Source organism: Eupeodes corollae, chromosome 2 (assembly GCF_945859685.1).
Source record: "Eupeodes corollae chromosome 2, idEupCoro1.1, whole genome shotgun sequence".
Taxonomy (NCBI): domain Eukaryota; kingdom Metazoa; phylum Arthropoda; class Insecta; order Diptera; family Syrphidae; genus Eupeodes; species Eupeodes corollae.
In genome coordinates, this window is record NC_079148.1 from 98,933,865 (window position 1) to 98,954,827 (window position 20,963).

Genomic DNA, 20,963 nt, shown 5'->3' on the forward strand with positions numbered 1-20,963 from the left:
ACTGCCTCTTGCGAGGAATAGACAAATCTTCCAAGGGTAATTCTTTTCATGAAAAGTGCTTTCCCAAATTATGCGTTCAGATTCGGTTTAAAATTGTAGGTCCCCCTCAACCCTGGCAACATAACTCGGACCCAAGAATGGTTGAGAGTTGTAAGTCACTAGTTCTCAACGAAATGTTGCGCCACCTAATTTATTTATTTATTAACAGGGAAAATAAATACATTCAAAATTGGACAGAGTACGCCAAAGAAAGTATTTTTTTAAATCCTTGATAGATTACATTAAGTCGCTATTTTGTTTAGAAATAAGGAACATTCTGTTAGTTAATTAAAAATCAAAGATACGTTGACAAGTCAAATTCTTATTAATAAATTATCTCTAAATAAAATGTGTATACACTTAAATTGCTTTCTTTTGTTGGTTCTAAGAAAAAGTAATTTTTAACTTATTTTAACTGTAATCATAAATCAAATGGCAAATCTTTTAGTAAAGATTGATCACCTTTAATTTCATTTAATTGAATACATTTCGCATTTAAAACGATAAGTTAAGCTTAAACCCGGGTGAAATAACAGATTTTTTAAAATATAATATATGAAAATGCTAATAAAAGTCTTTATAAATTAAATAATAATAATACTATAATTACTCTTTCCTAAAACTGGGCCCGTATCACTTTAAACAAAAATGATTAATCAATAAAGTTATAGTCATTTTGACTGTAGTTGTTTTTATCATGTTTATAGTGAAAATTAGTGTGATCAATAGTCAAACCGAGTATTAACAAATTGACAATCACCATAGCTGGTATATTATATTTTTTTTTTGACAAAAAGTTTAAAAACGAACCAGAGCCAGTGTTTGGAAGAAGAGGAATAGACTAATGAAAGGCCACAATTTTCAAAATGCTCAAAACTATCTGTTTAGACCTCTTTCACATGCGACTACGTTTAGATATATTTTAGATATTTTTTAATTTTAACTCAAGTAAAAGTGACCACAAAATTCAAAATTGGACGGCAGACGAATAAAAATAGTCTTTTGTGAATGCTATCGCGTAGTCACGTACGCCACTGATAAAACGGCTACGGCACGGTTGCCGTATATTTCAGTCGTTGAGACGGCTGTTTTAAATCGTCCGTACGGAAAAAACCCGTCTCCTTCCAGTGTGAAAGCTTTACTTAATTTTGTTAGTTCACTTATGTGATGGCTTACGGGTACAAACCGTCTCGTGTGAAAGAGGCCATAGTATGGCTTAAAATACAAATTGACAACTAAACACAAAAGATATAAATGCACGACTGGGTCGCATATATATAAAAAGTTATTGAAATCGGTTGATTAGTCATTAAAAAAAAAAAAAAAAAATAACGGTTCTTTGGAGCGTACCCTTCTGGAGCAATACAAAAAAAGGCTGAGATTCGACCCACACTGATAATTTCCCCTCCTGTCTGTAGATTTGTCTTGCTTAAAAGGTTTGTAGGTTTTCGTGTTTTGTTTAAAAAGTTGTCTACTGCATTATTCTAAAACATTTTTAAATTACCAACAATATGACGAAATAGTTTGATTTCAATATCTATTTTTGTTAACGAGATTTTTTAGTCATTAAATAATTTTTACCAATTTTAGTAGCATTTCTTAAAAGTTTTTATTTCTTTAATAAACAAATACAAATTGGACGAATAAAATTAATTTGGAGTAAATATCTTCTATTGTTCACGAGATATCGAGAACCAAAAATCATTTTTAACAAATGTATTTTTTTTTGAAAAAAAAAACGGACTGTTGGATTTCTATCAAAAATTCACTGAATGTCGAAAATAATATTTATGACAGAAAAAATAAGTTTAAAACCAATATTTTTAATTTTTGAAAAGACATTTAAGGCGAAAATCAACTTTTACGAACTTTCAGAAATGCTTTTCATAGGTTTTTATTTTTTGTTAAAAAACTTTCAATTCGATTTTTCAAAAAAATTTATCGAATGTTCAAAACAATAATTCTTATAAGATCAAAATAGATCTAAGCCAATATCTCAAAGTTTTTGAAAGGTATTTAAGTCGAAAATCAATTTGTACCTACTTTTGTTAGTTATTTTTTAGGTTTTTAATTTTTGTACAAAATTTGTCAATTCGATTTTTCTCAACATTTTACAGAATGTTAAAAAAATATTTCTTATAAGATGAAAAAAGTTGGAAGCCATAATCTCAAATTTTTGAAAAGATAGTTGAGTCCAAAAGCAATTTTTACCAACTTTAAGTAATGTTTTTTTTTTAAATGTTAAAAACGTTGCACAAAATTGTTTTGAGGATAAAATCATTTTCTATTCGTAAAATTTTGGAGGTGACAAATTTTTGTTTTTAGTTTGTTTGATTTATAAAAAAAAGGTTAATGGGATTTTTTTCAAAAAATATACTTGTTTAGTATCTCGTTAGGATATATTATATACAATTTAATTCAAGTCTCTAGCGTTTTTGGTTCGTGAGATATTTAGGGCTTATAAAACATTTTTTAAACTGCTACGGTACAAAAATCACCCACGCATTTTTCTTGGGAGTCCTTTCTGCATCTTTCTGCATTATGTATAACAAAATTCATTTAAAGTCGATATGTCTTCTGGTTCTTGAGCTATGGACTAAGAAAAAACGACGCGAACGTACGGACATACGTACATACGCACGCAGAGACATTTTTCTAAAAATCTTTTATTTCGACTCTAGGACCCTTGAAAGGTCGAGATATGTCAAAATTTTCAATTTGGCAAATCGGATCCATTACAATAACTTCCTATGAAAGAAGCCAAATAAGAACAAACATTTTAGAGAAAATTCTGAAAAATCCGGTTCGTTTTTGAGAAAATTCGAATTTTTGATCAACAAATTTGTATGAGGGCTAATGTTATTTTAAGTCCTACGGACAAATTTGCTAAACGGTTAAAACCTTAGTTTCCATATTTAAGGCTTATATTTCTTAATTTTTCATAGGAAGTTATTGTAATTTGTCGAATTGAAAATGTTAACATTTATCGACATTTCAAGGTGCCCAGAATATAAATCAAATGTTCTAAAACAAATGCCTGTTTATTTAGGTTCATACGCACGGTTGCCAACTTGAAAAAAGTTTGTGTTCAGATTTAAAATTAAAAGTGACCACTTGTAGATAAAAATGACCAACATACATAATTCAAGTCCGAATTCCATATTTTGCAGATGACATTTATTTTTTTATTGCATACAAATAAATTCACAAGATTTCTAAAAAACTTAATTAAATTAGATTAACCCAAATAAAGATAACGAAACATAAAATAAAAATATGCAAACATAATTTAAGAAAATCTATTGCTCTCCAAACACTAAGACTATTTTGTTATTTTGAAGCTCGTTATTATAATTAAGCCTATCCTTAATTTTTTAATTAAAACAAAAAACTGACTCCTCCACAAAATTATTCGAATGATGTCAATTTCACCGTTGAGTGTGTTTTTTTTTTTGAAAATCTAATCATCGTCCGCTCCATTACTTCATCATCACCCTGAACTAAGTTAGAAAAATCAATTAAAGATGATATTGAAGTTTGGAAATCAGACAAAAAACTTTACTATTATTACTAAGGTAAAATTTAAAAAACTAGTAGCAGTCGTTTTAAAATAAATTAGGTGGCGCAACAGTCCTTAGAGAACCAGAGTGACCTACAACTCTCAACCATTCCTGTGTGCGTGTAATTGCAGGGGTGGAGGTGGAGGTGGAGGGGACCTACAGCTTATATGCCGAATTCGAACGGCTAATTTGATAAAGCATTTTTTTATCACAAGAATTACTATTGGAGAATTTGTCAATTCCTTGCAAGAGACAGTACCCGTGAATAAAACTTTAGATGGCACAGGCAGGGATAAAACCCAAGACCTCTCGCATATTAGTCCAACGCACTAACCATAATGCCACGGGTACTACAGTCGTTAAAAATAAAAATATTTAGAAGTCGTTTAAAAAATTCTAAATAAAAATGTAAAATGTGTTTTCTAAAATAAACGTTTTCGTTACTCAATGTGTCGAGCATCTTTTTTCGTTTCCGAAAAATATGACCAAATGGAATAAAAAATGAATATTTGACCAAGTGGAAAATGATGACCATTGTGGCAACAGAATGACCTTTTTTCGTCAGCCATTCTCAAGAATGGGTAGAGATATCGAGTTAAAATGAAATTTGGCTAACACATAATAGCATAAAAATATACAGAAAGGAATTTCGAAAAATGTGAGTGTTTTTTTGCTTTAGCAAATTAAAATATAAGACGAAAATATTTGTGATCCGAAATAAATCAAAAACCATCCTGCCGTGATATTGAAAAGTTTAAACTAACGGACAGCGAAAAAATTGTATGCATTAAAGAATAACGTTTTTAAAATCTGATTAAATTTTAGATCAAATCAAATTGTCATTTATAGAAAAAAAAAATACTAAAAGTGGGTAAAATATTTTTGACTTCGAAATCTAGACACCATTTTGTAACATTTAAAAATTGACAGTTTTTTATAAAAAAAATTAAAAATCTACAAAAAACTACAACTTGGTAAAAACTGATTTCCTACTTAAATATCTCGAAAATAAAGGCGGGTATTGACTTCACAACTATTTCTTTCATTGATAGAAAAATCAATGAATGAAATAGTTAGTTTCTTATAAGGAATAAAAACCTTCAAAGTAAGCTATATTAAATTGAAAAAAATATTTTTTTCCATTAAAGATTTCGGGAAAAAACTAGATATCGGAATCAAACTGACAAGTTTTTTTTAACAAAAAAAAACGAAAATCTTGTTATTAATATTTTGTTAGTCTTTATATTAACAAATAGGAAGTTATCAATTTGAATCGATTCTTAGCCTCTTGTTAATAATGTTTGAAATTCTTATATTTGTACCTCTGAGAGACCAGGCCGGTTAATGAATCTATGACTTCAATTCAATAAATTACATTCTCTTAACTCACCTAGAGACTGGACTTCTAAAAAAGATGCATACAAAATTAATAGTCATTCCTCTCACTTAACATTTTAAAGATGTATATTTGACACAAACGAGCTTAACAAATTTTAATAATTTGTATTTACTTAATGAAGTTCATAAAAAGTACCTACCTACGTATTTCTGAACATGTTAATTGAATAAATCGAATAATTACTATCTTACAAAACAAAAACAAAAAAATATTATTTTTTTTTTAAACAAATAGAAGAGACTTACAAATTTGAATAAAAATGTTGTTCGAGCATATTACCATAATAATAACTAAGTAGTTTATCTATGACATACAAATAAAATACAAAAATGTAAATACTCGAGATCTCTGAGGCCGAGACAAAGAGACTCTTATGATCTTCTCTAAACACAAATTACCCCATACACGAGGCGGCAGCGGGCGGCAGTGATACCGAGGACAACTCTCTGGGATAGAGTTTTCAGAAAAGCAACTCGGTCAGAGATTTCATAACGATTATATTATTGTCAATGTGAGAAATTTGCACCCATCCAAGTGTTTTTAATTTCAATTGCATAATTCTCGCATGTATACATGCATTAAGCTGGTACTTTGGGTTAAGATCTCAGGCACATGTTTACATTTTTCAAGGCCTTCTTCGTATTCTTCACTAATCACATTTTTCAATGTTTACAAGAAAAATCTTATTTCAAACTAAATTTACCCATAATTAGCCTTGGATTGGAGTACCTAAGACAATTTCTAGTTCATTATTTTGAGGTCAAACGTTATGTACACTTGTGTGTATTTATATAATTATACGAGAAATCGATTTCTCTGTCAATAAATCAATCAAAATGAAAACGCAAACATAATCTGACACTTGAACTTCAAGCGTGCAATTTTAAACTACCTAAGCTTTGTAGGTAGTGATGTTCATCAGACGAATGCAAACAATCATTAGCAGAGACAGACAGAATTAAATTGACCATGGTCCATGGTGCTAACATCCATCAAAATTATATAGTTTAAGAAGATTAATTTGGCTTTCACCAAATACACCTGAGTATATGTATGCATGTTATAAAGTTAAGATAATAAGCTTGGCTAGATAGATATTATGTAGATGATATCATCACCACCTCTCTGTTCTGTTCATCAGAATCTACAATCAATTCAAATAACGGTTTTCTACACGCCTGTGAGCTGTGACAATGAATAAAAGACGACTAAAATAGCCTTGAAAATATTAGCTATTAAAAAGTTTATTTTAGTCATAAAATAAGCCATCAACTGGTTTTCTTTTTGCTTGAAAAGAATAAACTAAACCAGTTAACACTTTTTTTCACTACATTTTGGTGGTGGAAGTGGCGGCCGCGGCGGCGGATCAATCATTAAACTTGAACTATGTCTATGATTGATTTTGAATAATGGCGTAAATTTGACCAGCAATCACCAGAGGACATTATTATTTTTAGATTCAAGAACAGAGGAACACACGTGTGAATGGAAGAGAGGTCACTAAGTTGATTATTGTTATTTTCTCTTATATGAGCTTTAGCGGTTACACTTTATATTATAAAATTAGACTAGACAATTTTTATATGGAATGCACCGTCGCTGTCGTTTAGCAGACTTTTAATCAGATTTTGATACAACAAAATTAAGTCTTAGCCTATTTTCGAGTTCCAATAATAGTTTTCTTTCCGGATAGAAGGTAAACGATAGCTAAATGGATTAGTGGCTGCTGCGTTTTTAGCACAATAGAAATCTAAATAACATTTAGGAGGTAAGTTGGTTTTGTCTTGTTACCTTTTTGACAAAAACTAAACATATTATGCTGCGTTCTGCGACTAAAATTGGGTATGCACGCTCTCAGAAAATACTGTACGTCTTGTTTTTTGTAATGCAACGCACCAAAACCAAAATCTTATAAACATTTTTCACTTTTCAAAAAAAATAGATTTCGAAATCCAAACCAAAAAAGAGAGGGTGGGATTCGACTTACACTGAAAACTTTCTATCACGTCTGTTGATTTATCTTTTTTTAAACTCAAACAGGTAACAATATTTTGTATGAGATAAAAAAATTGAAGTCAATATCTTTCTTTGCTCTCCTAATACTTGAGTCAAAAACAATATCTTATCATTTTTTTTTTAGAGTTTTGTTATTTGTTAAAAAAAGATGTCAGTTAATTTTTTCTAAAAAACTAACAAAAAACAATTTCCAAATCATGAAATAGTTTGATTTCAAAATCTATTTTTGTCAACGACATTTTTAGTCGCAAACCAATTTTTACCAACTTTAGTAGCATTTTTTGAAAGATTTTATTTCTTACATAAACAAATAAGGATTGGACATTTCCAAGAAGCTTTAGCAAAGAATCAGAAATTACCTGTATTTTATTGGAAAATCTATCGATATTGTATGATTTTACACGAATAACAAAAAAATATCCATAGTTATGAATAACACCGATAAAGGTTAGAGTAGAATCTGACTATGGATGGGTTTTTGACATTTAATCGAATCTCGAATGGATCTTATGTGATTTCGTTCTCAAATGTTGGTACGATTGATATTGAATTTGTATCTCGATGGCTGTGTTCGTTTAGTAGTTGTGCATTTGGAATCATGTGCGTTTTCCATTGGGGAAAAAAAAATCAATCTGTTAATGTTGATAGTTGTGCATTTGGAATCATGTGTGTTTTACATTGGCGAAAAAATCAATCTATTACTGTTGATATTATTTAGTTTTGTTCGTGAAAATGGATTAACTGGGCTTATTTTGCAAGAGAAAACAATAAAAAAGATGTTGTTGTTTTTCTTTGTTTCCACTAAATGTTTATCTCAATTTAGATTAAATAAATCTTCAAGGTGTTTCCACCGCACAAGAAGATTTAAAAATGATTAAGTTTGACAGCATTTTCTAAAATGCAAATGGTGTTTGATGTTTCTTATGAAGTGCAAGTGAGATAGTTTGATTCGTGTTAAACAATGAAAAACTGAATAGTTCAGCATCATATAAGAATATGTTACCTACTCCATGTGAATTTTTTTATTTGATTAAACCAAAACTATATTTTTTGCCAAAAGCATGGAAATAAACAGACCATAACGTATTATCTGTAAATCCAACTCCTCCACCCAGTTTTTTCTTCGCAAATTTTGACTTGACTCCGATCCCCGACCCGAATCAAGGCGAATCAAGCACATTTCAACTCGATTTAAGTATATAAAGAATTGAGGCGAGCTTCAAGCTCGCCTCAACAGCACATGTTAAAGTAGTAGTCTACGAACAAACCCACTCCTTGTTATATGAACTTTTTTTTATAGAGTCTCAATTTTCAGCTGTTTTTTTAACATTTCTTCTTGAAAATTGTCCATTTTATTAGTTTTAGTTAGTTTTTTTTTGCTAAGTTGATTTTAACTTTTGATTTTTACAAAACTTTCTGCTATTTATGTTTTTTATTATTATTCTGACAGATCTTCTTTCAGTTGTACCAATTTTTAAATACAAAAATCTGGCTACTGCGGATCGTTTTGTTGGCAATTTCTCAATGTACTGTATATGGAATACCAAAAAAACGCACTTATTGGAATACTAATTCTAACCAATTTTGCGTACTACTTTTTGTAATTTTAATTTTATTAAATTTATGAAAATCCTGACTTTTGTATTTTTATAAAAATTCTACTGAATGTCAAAAACAATATCTATAAATATAAAACTGAAATCTAACAAAAAAGGACATTTTTGTTATGGTTTGGCTTCGAAACTTCAAATGAAAGAAGTTATCACGGAACAGGTTTAAGGCATAAATATAGTCCGATAATATTAGTAAATAATTTGTTATCTATACACATAAAATACGAATATCACTGAAATATGAATACCAAGTGAAATTTCTGTCGTGCATTCAAATAGCCTTAAGAACCACCAGGTCTCTGCTATTCAGGTGGAAAAGTTTTATTGGCAGAAATTGCTGATCAACCGGAACCATTAAAAAGTCTTTAGAATCATTCTCAACGAGTTTCTAAACATTTTCTTGATATGATTCGTGTTTACAATTCTGTTTTCCAAATGACGTCATTCGGTGCCAATGAAATCAGACATGGAGACTTTATGCCTACATTTAAAGTTCAGGGTCAAGTTCACCTCAAGTTAATGATGTAGCCGTATTAATTGTTGGACAAGAATTTACAAAAAGGGATATCGTTTTGAGAACACAAGATAACACTCTAAAACGTGTAAGTGAAATACACCTGTCTTACGATGCATTGCAGTAACCTTTGATATTTAGTCATGGTAAAGACGGTTATTCAATTCATCCAGTAACGACGAATGCAGCACAATTTTCAAGAACTATTCTGGATATAGGAAATGGAAATATTTTAAATAATGATGGTGAAGTACAAATAGAACCAACATTTGCAACTAGCGTCACTGGTCAAGACGAATTGTTAGTCGCCCAAATTACAGAGAAAATGGATGATTGGTTACGCGAACAAGCGATTTAAGCACCTAAAAACGATTCTGTTACATAAACAATAAAGTTCTTTCAATGTTTCAGGCCCAACAACAAACTTATCTTTCTATTGATAATCTGACTGATCAAGATAATGCTTTTGATATTGCAATTGAATTTTTGAATTCTTTGAATACATCAGGACTTCTTCCGCATAAACTGGAGTTGAACATCTAGGCTCCAATAATACTTATGAGGAATTTAAATGCACCGAAATTATACAAAGGTATCAGATTACGGATAGTTACTAGGCAGAGGAACGTGATTAAGGCTTAAATTCTTTCCGGCTCAGCCCAGCCACTGTTAAAAAAAAACCACCTAATCATTTTTTAAGAGTCCTTTCTGCATCTTTCTGAATTATTATCTGTACATAACAAAATTTATTTAAGATCGATATCTTTACTGCTTCTTCAGATATGGATGACGGAAAATGCCTTTGAACGTCTTTTTAAAAATCTTATATTTAGATTTTTGCAACGTCGAGAAACATCAAAATGTGCAATTGGACAAATAAAACTGCAACGTCGAGAAATTTCAAAATGTTCAATTTAACCAATAGGACTGATTACAATAACTTTTTATAGGAAGTTAATAAAAGAATTCTGGAAATTTCGCCAAAAGAAATTATTGCAGATTTTTCTTCGAAAAAGGCCCGAAAATTTTGTATGAGAGACATATTTTTAAATAATAGTTTGATATAAAACACTGACAGCTATTTCCCACTCTAAGAAATATTCGAGTAATATAATATCCATTCATTTTCAAATGATATTCGTACAACATAAGGAATTAAATTTTGACAATATTTCTTTGGAAAATGATATAATGTCATCATTTATGTATCACTTCGTATTGAAAAGTCGATTTTTTTTCGGAGGTCTGTTACTAGTGATGTTCTTACCCCACTTATTCCACAAATTTAAAATCTTATTTTAAAACCTAATTTAAAAAATCACACATTTTCTGCCTGGTAATTCATATTATGTAAGTATACAAAATAATGAAATTCTTACCGCTATCTATTTCGTTTTCACTTGGATCGCGATCAAGTAGATCCCTGTAATATTGATCGAATTGTTCTGATTCAACACTTTGTAATGATTCATCATCAGCTTCTCTCGAATCGCTGACTTCTGCCACATCATCCTTTTCGGCTTCGTCTACAACTTCACCACCACCATCTTGACTTGAATCGTCTTCATTAAATTCAGCCGGACTTAAAGCGGGTATTTGTCTTCGATTAGCCCGGCTGTGAGATGTACGTCCAGATGTTGGATTTTTATTTAAAAGATTTCTTGGAAGAATTTCATCGATTGTAGGAATTCTTTGATTTGTTCTTCTATATGGGAAAAAGTGTCTCTCAAGATAATTTGCAAATATTTGTTTGGTTATTTTATTTTGACGTTCGATTTCTGATTGGTCGAATTGATTTTCTAAAAAGAAAAAGAAATATAACTGAGATTTAATGAAAAGTTGAATATAATTTTAAAAAGTTAAACATAAATTGTGTTTTTATTCATTCAAGAAAACTATAACTTAAGATTAGCTTGAATCATATTTGTATAGGATTTGGAAACTTTTGCTTTTGGTGGGTCCTTTTTTTCATATAAACTTCTGATAGTATTTTTATCACAAAATAAAGCTTTTAGACTAATTTGAATAAAACTCGAATAAAAGATGTCTATTTTTACTTTTCGTCGCTAATTGAGTTTTATTAAAATATAAAAGAATATTAAAATCTACTTTAATAACTGAACCTAAAATGAATATTCATTGATGGGGTAAAAAAAAATCATTAAAATAAAAACTAAAATTAAACATTCAAATAATGCAAACTAATTAACTCTTTACTTCTGGAAATACAGTTTATGTTAAAAAAAGTTTCCGATTCTAGATTTTTGAAGAAACTTGTTCTCATAATGTAGATTATACTCGCGCGGTTGAAGATAAGATTTATTTTAAGTGTGATCACAATTTCAGCAGCCACATGTCCACATCTGGCTTATCTAGAATATCATATTAAAAAAGAAATATTTTTGTGAAGAGAAGGGCAAACATAAGTTAGTCAAAATATTTGGATTTGCTGCGATTTATAATAATGTTTGTTAAATTCAATTTAGGTCTAAACAATTATTAATAAAAACTATTGTACCACAATGTATACTCCATAATTGTTGCACCAGCCTCGTTTTGAAATAGGTAAGGTCGCATCACACCGTTAGACAGTATAAAAACTGCTAAAAACAACTACTTTTCTTTTCAACAATTATTCATAGGTTTTCCAATCTAAAAGTAATAGGCGATAATTCTACCTATAAGGTTAAAATATCACTGAAGCTGATTTTTCGATAAAAATTTAGAAAATTTGTTAATTAACTTTTAAAGACTGTTTTGTTTTTGTTTCAAAAATTACGAACTGCTCAGAATGGCTGCGTTCAATCTCAGACAGAAAGCGTATCCGGATACCTTGTTGTTAGTGTTTTACGTGTAAAATAACAGCTGTTCAAAAGCAGTTGATATGTCAAAAGTAATCCAAAAGTATCCAAGAATTTCTGGGGTATGTACATAGGTATCTGACAGAACAGCTGATTCAGCACATGGTTGAATTTCAAGAAACTTTAAAATTGATTTCAGCTTTTTGTATTTGTTGGTAAACAAAAAGATAGAAAAAGTTATAGTTGAAGTTGTATTTAAGGATGTTCTGTACATAATAGACGATGAAGAAGGTATTTGCCTCCGAATTTTAGAAAGTTTATGATCTATTTTTTTAAAACATCAGAATTGACTTATTTTGTTCTCGTTTTGTAGATGACAAATTTGCTAGGTCTTACCTCCAATCTAGTGTCCAGCCCTCTTAAGTTGAAGAACCTCATCCTGTTCCGAAGTTGGAACAAAATACAGTTAAATATATGTATATTAATCTTGATTAAATAAATAAATCTAACTTTTTTGTTTTTATGTATAAAAGCAGACAGAGGTGGACAGCTTGTGGAGCTACAAGCAAATAAGGTCGCTGAAAGGAAAGGTAAGTTATTCTTTCAGATAAATTAAAAACAGCAAAGAAGATTGGTTCTTCCCTTTTTTTAAGGTTGGGAACATAAATTCATTCTGCTCTTCTTAAAGGAGTGCAGAAAGAGAAAAGACCAGCTCCGAGACCCAATTCAATTTTTGATGAAGGAATAAGAAATAAAATTAAAAAATATGAAAAAGCGCTACAAAATTATCATAGACAATAACAAGAAAACGTCGACTGGTCGAGGGCGAGGAATTAACCATACTTTGAGATGATGGCTGAAATTTACCTCAATGAGGCGCAAGTAAGTGACACCAAAACAATAGGTTCCCTTGTGACATCCTCTGGGGTCAATTCATCAGTTGAATTATCCATTAAGTGTTTTATCGTACAACAATTTTGACTTCGAAACTTAAATGTTTCTGTGCTTTTTGTGAACAGCTGAAATTTGTTTTTATTTTTTGACAGCTACCCAACTCGTTCAACAATGTATCTAAAAATCCACCTATCCAAGATACCCAATTCAACACGAGATTGAACACAGCCAATTATTCTTATTTGTTCTTGACGTACAGAGTTTCGATTCTTCACATGACTTTAATTATCATTTGTCACAAGATGACAGCTTGAAAAGTGACAGCTGCCAAAATAGCAGGCTGTTCAACCTGAAACTTATGATTAAAAACGCTCTATTTTTACAGATATTGTAAGGCTAGTGAATCATCGTTTCGCATTTCACTGAAAATATCGCTGCTGTAAATATGCTGCTGATAGTATTGCCGAAGATCCAAATGTGTCGATTCCTCGTCGTTCTGAAGAATTATGATTGTCTTACGATACATTATGGTCTATTAAGCATTTGGATCTACATCTATGTCCATATAAAGTCAGGCTCACACAACAACTGAAGGCCAACTGACCATTCAGAACGTCGTAGATACGTCGAATTGGTGCTTAAACAACAAGCGTTTTCTTCAGCGGCGAAGCATATTTCGGGAGGAATGTTAATAAACAAAATTACATTCACAAGAAGTCACTGTTTGGTTCGCTCATCGGTCCGGAGGTGTGAACAAACCTTACTTCTTCGAAAACCACGATGGAACAACTGTCACCGTCAATTCGGAGCTTTATAGTCATATGATAACTTCGTTTTTTACCTATTAATCAAGAATACGATTTGGGGAACATGTGGTTTCAAAAATACGGTGCCATATGCCAACACAATTCTAGCAAAAATGCCTTTATTCCTAGAGATAATTTCTGGCCGCGTAATTTTTCGTCGTGGTGATATCAACTGGCCACCAAGATCATGCGATTTGACACCGCTGGACTTTTTTGTGTGGGGCTACGCGAAAGACCGTGTGTATGCAAATAAACCTTTAACTCTTAACCAACATTCGTTTAGTTATGGCTGAGATGCCAATCAATATGTGTCAGAAAGTGGTCGAAAATTACATCAAAAGAGTCGATGTTTGCAACATTTCGCGTGGTGGTCATTTTAATGATGTAGTATTTCACACATAATGTCAACGTTCAAACTTTGTAATAAAAAAGAAATATGAAAATTAATATTTTATATGTGTTTTATTTACCTTAACTTTTGAAACCGCAAAACGAAGCTTGCAAACCAGAAACATGTATTACTCGGTTAGTTTAACGATAACAAAGAAATTATTAAAAAATACTTAAACTAATTTCCTATATATAAAAGTTGGGAGGACGCTTACTGCACACCAAATTACAGCTTTTTATAAAAGGTTTGTTTCTTGAGCTACCAAATCATTAATTTGAGATTTTTAACATTGGTCTGAACAATTAATAACAAAAGTTAAAGACAAATATCTCATCAACTCAATTGGCAAAAGCTTGTGTTTTTGAGAACCAAAAAGTAAACTGTTTTTATAACTCTTGAGGTATAGTCAAACCTTTGTCTATGTGTTCTTGTGTTCTTTTTGTCACTTGAAATTGGAATCTGAAATTTGTCAGATGTTATTATTCGATTTAATTGATAAAGTAATTTATCAAACAATCTTACAAAAAATTGCCTGCGTAGCTAAGAGGGAAATACTGTAGTTATATCCAAAGTCACTTAATTTCTATCGACTGTTTTGTTCTCTTTTAAAGTTGTTCCAAAGATCGCTGACCCTTCTACGACGATATATACTTTCTTTTATACCCAAAATCAAATGATTTGAAATAAATACCTGTTCGGGGGAACGATAAAAAGAAAAATCCATACACTGATGTATGTAGATACACTTTTGTCAAATGGCATAAGACAAGATGATAATTAATCCTCTTTATTTTGTCTGTTTTCTAAAGAAGCTTAAAACAAAATAAAGCGACCGCATCCAAAAAAGTGAAACTCTCTATTTTTTATTGTTGTTGTCAATATTTCAAAACTTTCGGCATGTACAAACATTCCGATGGCTTCTTAAACCAAAAACATGATGAGGAAAAAAGTCAACATCGTGTTTCGTTAGGTATAGAGGTACCCACTTTCGATCCTTGACATATTTTTGTTTTCTTCTTGAAGCCCACAAACATTTACCACATTCGAGTAGGTACATAAGTATCCGCATAAATTATTATTTCAATCTGATATTATAAATAATTACATTAATTCATACTCAAAACAGCACTCTACTCGAAATAAAATTCAACAAGCACGATTACTGTATCTCATAACATATTACAAAAATAATCTTCTGCATGCAGTATTGTGTACTTAAAGTATACTCACTGAGGTAAAGTTGCAAATGAATTTCGACTTTATCTACAATTATATAAAATCGTTTTAAATTAATTTGTATTATTGATGTTAACCATTTATTTCGATTTAATGGCCTAGTACATAATAATTTTTCCTTTTTTAACTTTTTAAGTCCAACATTTTAAGGCATTAGACTTGAGATTAAATTGGCTTCAATTGTCTTGCTCTTAAACCTTAGACGATTAAGATTTACCGCTATAAGTTAAAGAGACTATTTTGATATTTAATAAATTTGGGAGAGTGGTTTCCTTACTCATTTAAACTTATAATAATTTATTAGAAAATGGTTGAAAACCACTCCCTTTAATCCAAAATAGATACTTTTTTAACGTTCCATAGGAAGTTATTGCAATCGGTCCGATTTGCCAAATTGAAAATTTTTACATTTATCGACGTTTAAAAAAAAAGGTGAATATTTTGGTAAACCCTAAATATCTCACGAACCAATACCGCTAGAGACTTGAATTATTTTTTTTTTATATATTTCACGTCCAAAATTTTATGAACATGAAATGATTTTATCTCCAACGAAGAATAACGTTTTCAAAATCTGGTAAAATTTTGAGAAAAATCGAATTGACGTTTTTTTTAATAAAAACCTAAAAAACAAAATTAACAAAACTTGGTCGATACTGATTTTCGACTCATAATTCTTTCCGAACATTTTAGATTATGGCTTTCAACAAATCTTTATTATAAGAAATATTGTTTTTAACATTCAAACAAAAATTGAGAAAAATCGAATCGACAATTTTCTTACCAAAAGCAATACTTAAAGTATACTCACTGAGGTAAACATTTACTTTCGACTCAAATATCTTTTAAAAACTTTTAAAAAATTGGCTTTATACTTATTTTATCTCATATATAATATTGTTTTTGACGTTCAGTAATTTTTTATAAGAACAGTCCGATTTTTCATAAAAAAATAAGATCTAGAAAAAGTAGTACGCTAATTTTGTATAAATTGAAGTTCGGTTCTTGATATCTCTCAAATTATTTTCATTTATCCAATTTGTATTAGTTTATATAAGAAATATAAAATTTTAAGAAATGCTATTGCTATTGGTGAAAATTGGTTTTCAACAAAAAATCTAGTTTACAAAACTAGATTTTGAAATAACACTATTTCATTTAATGCTAAATAATGTTGTTAAGAATAATAATTCAACTGACAGATTTTTTAACGCAACACTAAACTTACAAACTTTTAAGCAAGAAAATCGACAGACGGGATGGGAAGTAATCAGTGTGGGTCGCATCCCAGCCTCTTTTTTAAAATTTCTTCATTATTTCCGTGAGTGTCTGATTCAAATTTTTTGAGATTAGTACTTTATGTGTGAAATGAATTGAGCTAGAGGAATAAAATATATTAAGCTGAACTTACTCAAATCGTTTCTAAAGCTAGAAAGCTGTCGAAATCGGCTTTATTTGTTTCTATAAAAAAAAAATATTTTGTGCTTAAGACCTTTGCTGAAATTAAAGCAGAAGAGAATTTTCAACTTTACTATCCTTACTATAATTCAAAAAAACTTAAAATATACACACGTGGGTGAAAATATCTTTTCTTTGTTTTGTTTTTTTATTCAAACATTTGAAAGATGTCGATCACAAAACAAAGATTTATGAGCAAAACCCATCAGGTATGTTTAGTATGTTTATGCTCTTACAGAATCTTATAAGCTACTGCAAAATCAAATGAATATTCCCCATCCTATAATAGCCAAGCTATACCACAAAGGTATGTCGTTTGTAAGTAATTTGATTAATGTTCGAAAAGACTTAAAACCGTTTCAAGCATCTATTATACATAAAGAGTATTATAGATGGATAGGTACTTTAATGTATCGATGAAACGATGAGTAAATCATCTTAGCACGAAACACCTGTTAATTGGCCAATTATTTATGTTTATGTTTTGATTAAGTCCAAAGGCTTAAGGTCAATTGAAAACACATTTTTTCTTTACTTAAAGTAGTTATTAGGTAGGAATGAATATTTTAAAAATCAAAGTAAAGTGAAAGTAGATATTTATTAGAGAGTGTCAAAAATGCGTGTGCTCTTGAAAACACTTAAAATCTATAGGTACAATATTACCTCATTTTTTAGTGTTATGAAGAATTTGGAAAATAATTTTTTCTTGACCAGGGCTGGTCTGTGAGGAGTACCTGAATTTCAATTAGGTGTGGCTAAATATACTTTCAGCTGAAAGCCATTTCTGTTAACTTTATGCATTTGTTGTTGAAAGCATGTTTTTATATCTATATTTCATTTGACTACTCACAAACGTCAAAGATGTGCAATGGTTTTACATTTATAGCCATTTCTGCAAAAAGAAATCCGTTTAAAAATAATAGAATAGGTATCCAAGATTATGTACAACAATTCAGCAAAGGTTTTTTAGTATACTTTTCATAATAGAATTCATCTTTCATTTCAGTCAGCGTCTTACAGTTGAGAAGGTGTTGAAAAAATAATAAACCCAGTTACATAATAACTTGATATTTGCTATAGGTCACATAACTCTCCTAGATGTGAAACTTCAAAAATTTACTGATACTTAAATATAAGATGAGTTGCAAGTCACGAGATTGATTGATTATATGTAGTTTTAATTCTTAATTCATTAAACATAAATCTTTGATGGATATAGCCCAGCAGAATCACCAAGGTCCTCTAAGTTTCCAAATAGATTTGTATTTTGCACAGAAATAGTTTTCAATGGTATTTTAAAATAAAATGCACAACTGAATTGCACGCAATTGCTCTTAAGGTTTAAGGCCAAGGTTACCCATCAACATAACTCGAAAGTTAGTTTATGGAGATAATTAATAACAAATGCCAGATGGAATTGGTCTGATCATCATGAAGAGTTTTAATTATTAGTTTAGTGTAAAGTTTGTAGAGTAAATTAAGTGTTTGTTTTGATGCCGAAACATTCATAATATAGCTTGTGGTAATATTATTTATTTGTTGTCAATAAAAATAAATTTCAACAAAATCTCGGAAATAAATAAAAAAAAACTAAACAGTTTTAGACGGAAGATGTACTAAAATAAATCATTGGTTTCTTTCATGACGATTAAATAACTAACTTTTAATTATATGTTTCAACTAATAACTAACGAAATAGATAATTGGACAAAATACATCGTTTCTTAAAATAAATATATGGAAATAGTTTACAAATAAGGAGATTAGCAAACAAATACGACAACTTTTATTTAAAAAAAGAAGATTTTTTTTTGAAAAAACCCAAAACTAAGTTTTGTTATAAATAAGCTTTTACTGCAACCTAAGAGTCATCAAGTTGTATTAACACGGGAAATAAAATAAATAATTTCAAATTAATATAAGGAGAAGGGTCAGGCTTAAAATAACCTTAGTATTAAGTTAATTCTACTTGTGTTAAAATATCAGCTGAAAATATTTTTATATTCTGCAAAAGGCTAGGTCTTTTATGTTAAAATTAAAATTAACTTTTTTTGAAAATATTTTTCTACCACATCAGGTTTTTAAAATATTCTTTAAAAGTGCTAAAAACAACCAAAAACTTTTTTTTTTAAGTTAAAACTCAAAATATCTCTTTATAATACGTAATGATGTTAAAAAGTACAAATCATTTTAGCATTTTACTTAGTTTCTGGAAATTCTCATTGGTTACGAGTCTTGATTTGAATTTATATGAACTTTCGGGGAAAACATATACAAAAATTCGGTTTGGACTTTAATTGTTTGCAAAAAAAAAAACGGTTTTCATAAGTTTCATAAGTTTTCATAATTTAAATACTTTATGTCAAATCTAGGAAATAATGATATTGTAAACATTAAAGAACTAAAACAAGCTATTAGAATCATGTCATATAACGTATACACGGTTTAGAGAACAAAATTCTACTCACTCATTTTTTCAGTTATGTAACATCACACGAGATATTTGTACTTAAAGAAACACATTTACAAGACGATAAAATAAATCAGTTAAATAAATAATTCAAAGACTTCCACACATATTGGAGACCAGCCACGCGAAGTAGCCGTTTTGGAAGAGCAAGTGGGGGAATGGTTTATCAAATCAAAAAGAGCCTTATCAAAGATGATATACGCCATGAATTTATAAGCGGGGAAAGCTTTGATGAAAATACTTTTGAAAATCTCATAGTTATGGGAGATATGAATGTAAGAATGGTTAATTTACAGCAAGATATTGAGGATTTTTATATAGCAAGATTTACTGCTGGACTCGAAATACGCCGCCGTTCTAAAGATATCACTATTAATACAAAAGGGAAGGAGTTTTTGGAGTTTTGCAACGACAACGGGCTCATTATTCTTAATGGCAGAACAAAAGGAGACAAATCTAACTAACTTTAGTAATATTATTTGTGAATGATATTGAGCTTTCAGAAAAACAACACTGATAGCGGAACCTGCCCCAACAACCTTTTGCCAAAACTCAAGTAGAATGATACCAAAAAAGCAGACTACAAAACAAATCTAAACTTAAATCTTCAGCAAGTCAAGATCGAAAAAGAAACAATCGACTTAGCAGACTTAACCAACATAATAAAGTTGTATGCACTCCTACTAAACAACAATTGAAGAACGTTCAACCCGAAAAACAAGTGGTACAATTCCGAATGTGACATCGCATGAAGAAAAGCTTTCAAATCCCTCAATGCATTTCGCAAATCAAAAATTCAAGAGACTAAACTATGCTATTTAAAATTTCAACAAGACCATACAAATGTTTGTAAAAAAAGCAAAAAATTATACCAACAACAAATATAATTAAAAATTAATACAGTTCGAGACAGCAGAGACTGGTGGCGTCTAGCCAAGGAGATAAAACCCCAAGACCAGAATGTGATGGCTGACATAACTACTTTGGAATTTCAAGCATATTTCAGAGACCTTCTAAATCCAAGGCAAGAAATGAGCAGCATACTTAACGTAGCAAACTACGTCGAGGACTCAACATTAGATATGCCATTTTGTGTTGGTGAATTAAGGAATTTTCTGAGAAATGCTCAATAAGGTGCCAGGAGAAGATAGGATTCCATATGAGTTCATAATAAATGCTACAGATACTTTTCGGAATAACTCGCAACGACATACAGCAAAATAATAGAAGAATGCAGGGTAGAAGAAATGTTCACCAAATCTGTGATTTTTCTAATTTTCAAAAAAGGCAACACATATGATCCAAGCAATTACAGGGGAATTTCGTTCATGAATTGTATAGCAAAAATCATGATGGGAGTCCTTAATGAAAAGTCGTATAATTGGGTGGAATAAAATAATATATTAACAGAATATCAGGCTGGCTTTAGAAAGAAATATTCTACAGTGGATAATATCTATAACTTGGCGTCTATTGTACATATTAGCTGATTGAAAAAAAGAAAGTCTATGCTTTTTTCTTGGACTTCAAGGCGGCTTTTAATAAAATCTCCAGACCGCTATTAATGATCAAGTTACGTGAAATGGGAGTCTCAACTAAATTTGTAAACCTGCTTGAGTGCATATACTCTCAGCAGTGTACACAGAAAGGGAGTTATCGGAGTACTTCGAAACACTATATGGGTTGACACAAGGATGCCTTTTATCACATATTTTTATTGAAGGAGGTCTTAATATCGACAGTTTGAATATAAGGTGTGGATGCTG

The 20,963-nt window shown here is 30.3% G+C and overlaps 1 protein-coding gene across 1 annotated transcript in view; it reads right to left on the reverse strand.

Moving 5' to 3' along the window:
* The window catches only part of LOC129946449 (uncharacterized), a 99,353-nt gene that overhangs the window by 46,224 nt on the left and 32,166 nt on the right, over positions 1 to 20,963 (reverse strand). The window contains exon 2 of the mRNA XM_056056632.1: positions 10,521 to 10,940. Within this exon, the coding sequence (XP_055912607.1) occupies positions 10,521 to 10,940 (420 nt within the window). The remainder of the gene's footprint in view (positions 1 to 10,520; positions 10,941 to 20,963) is intronic.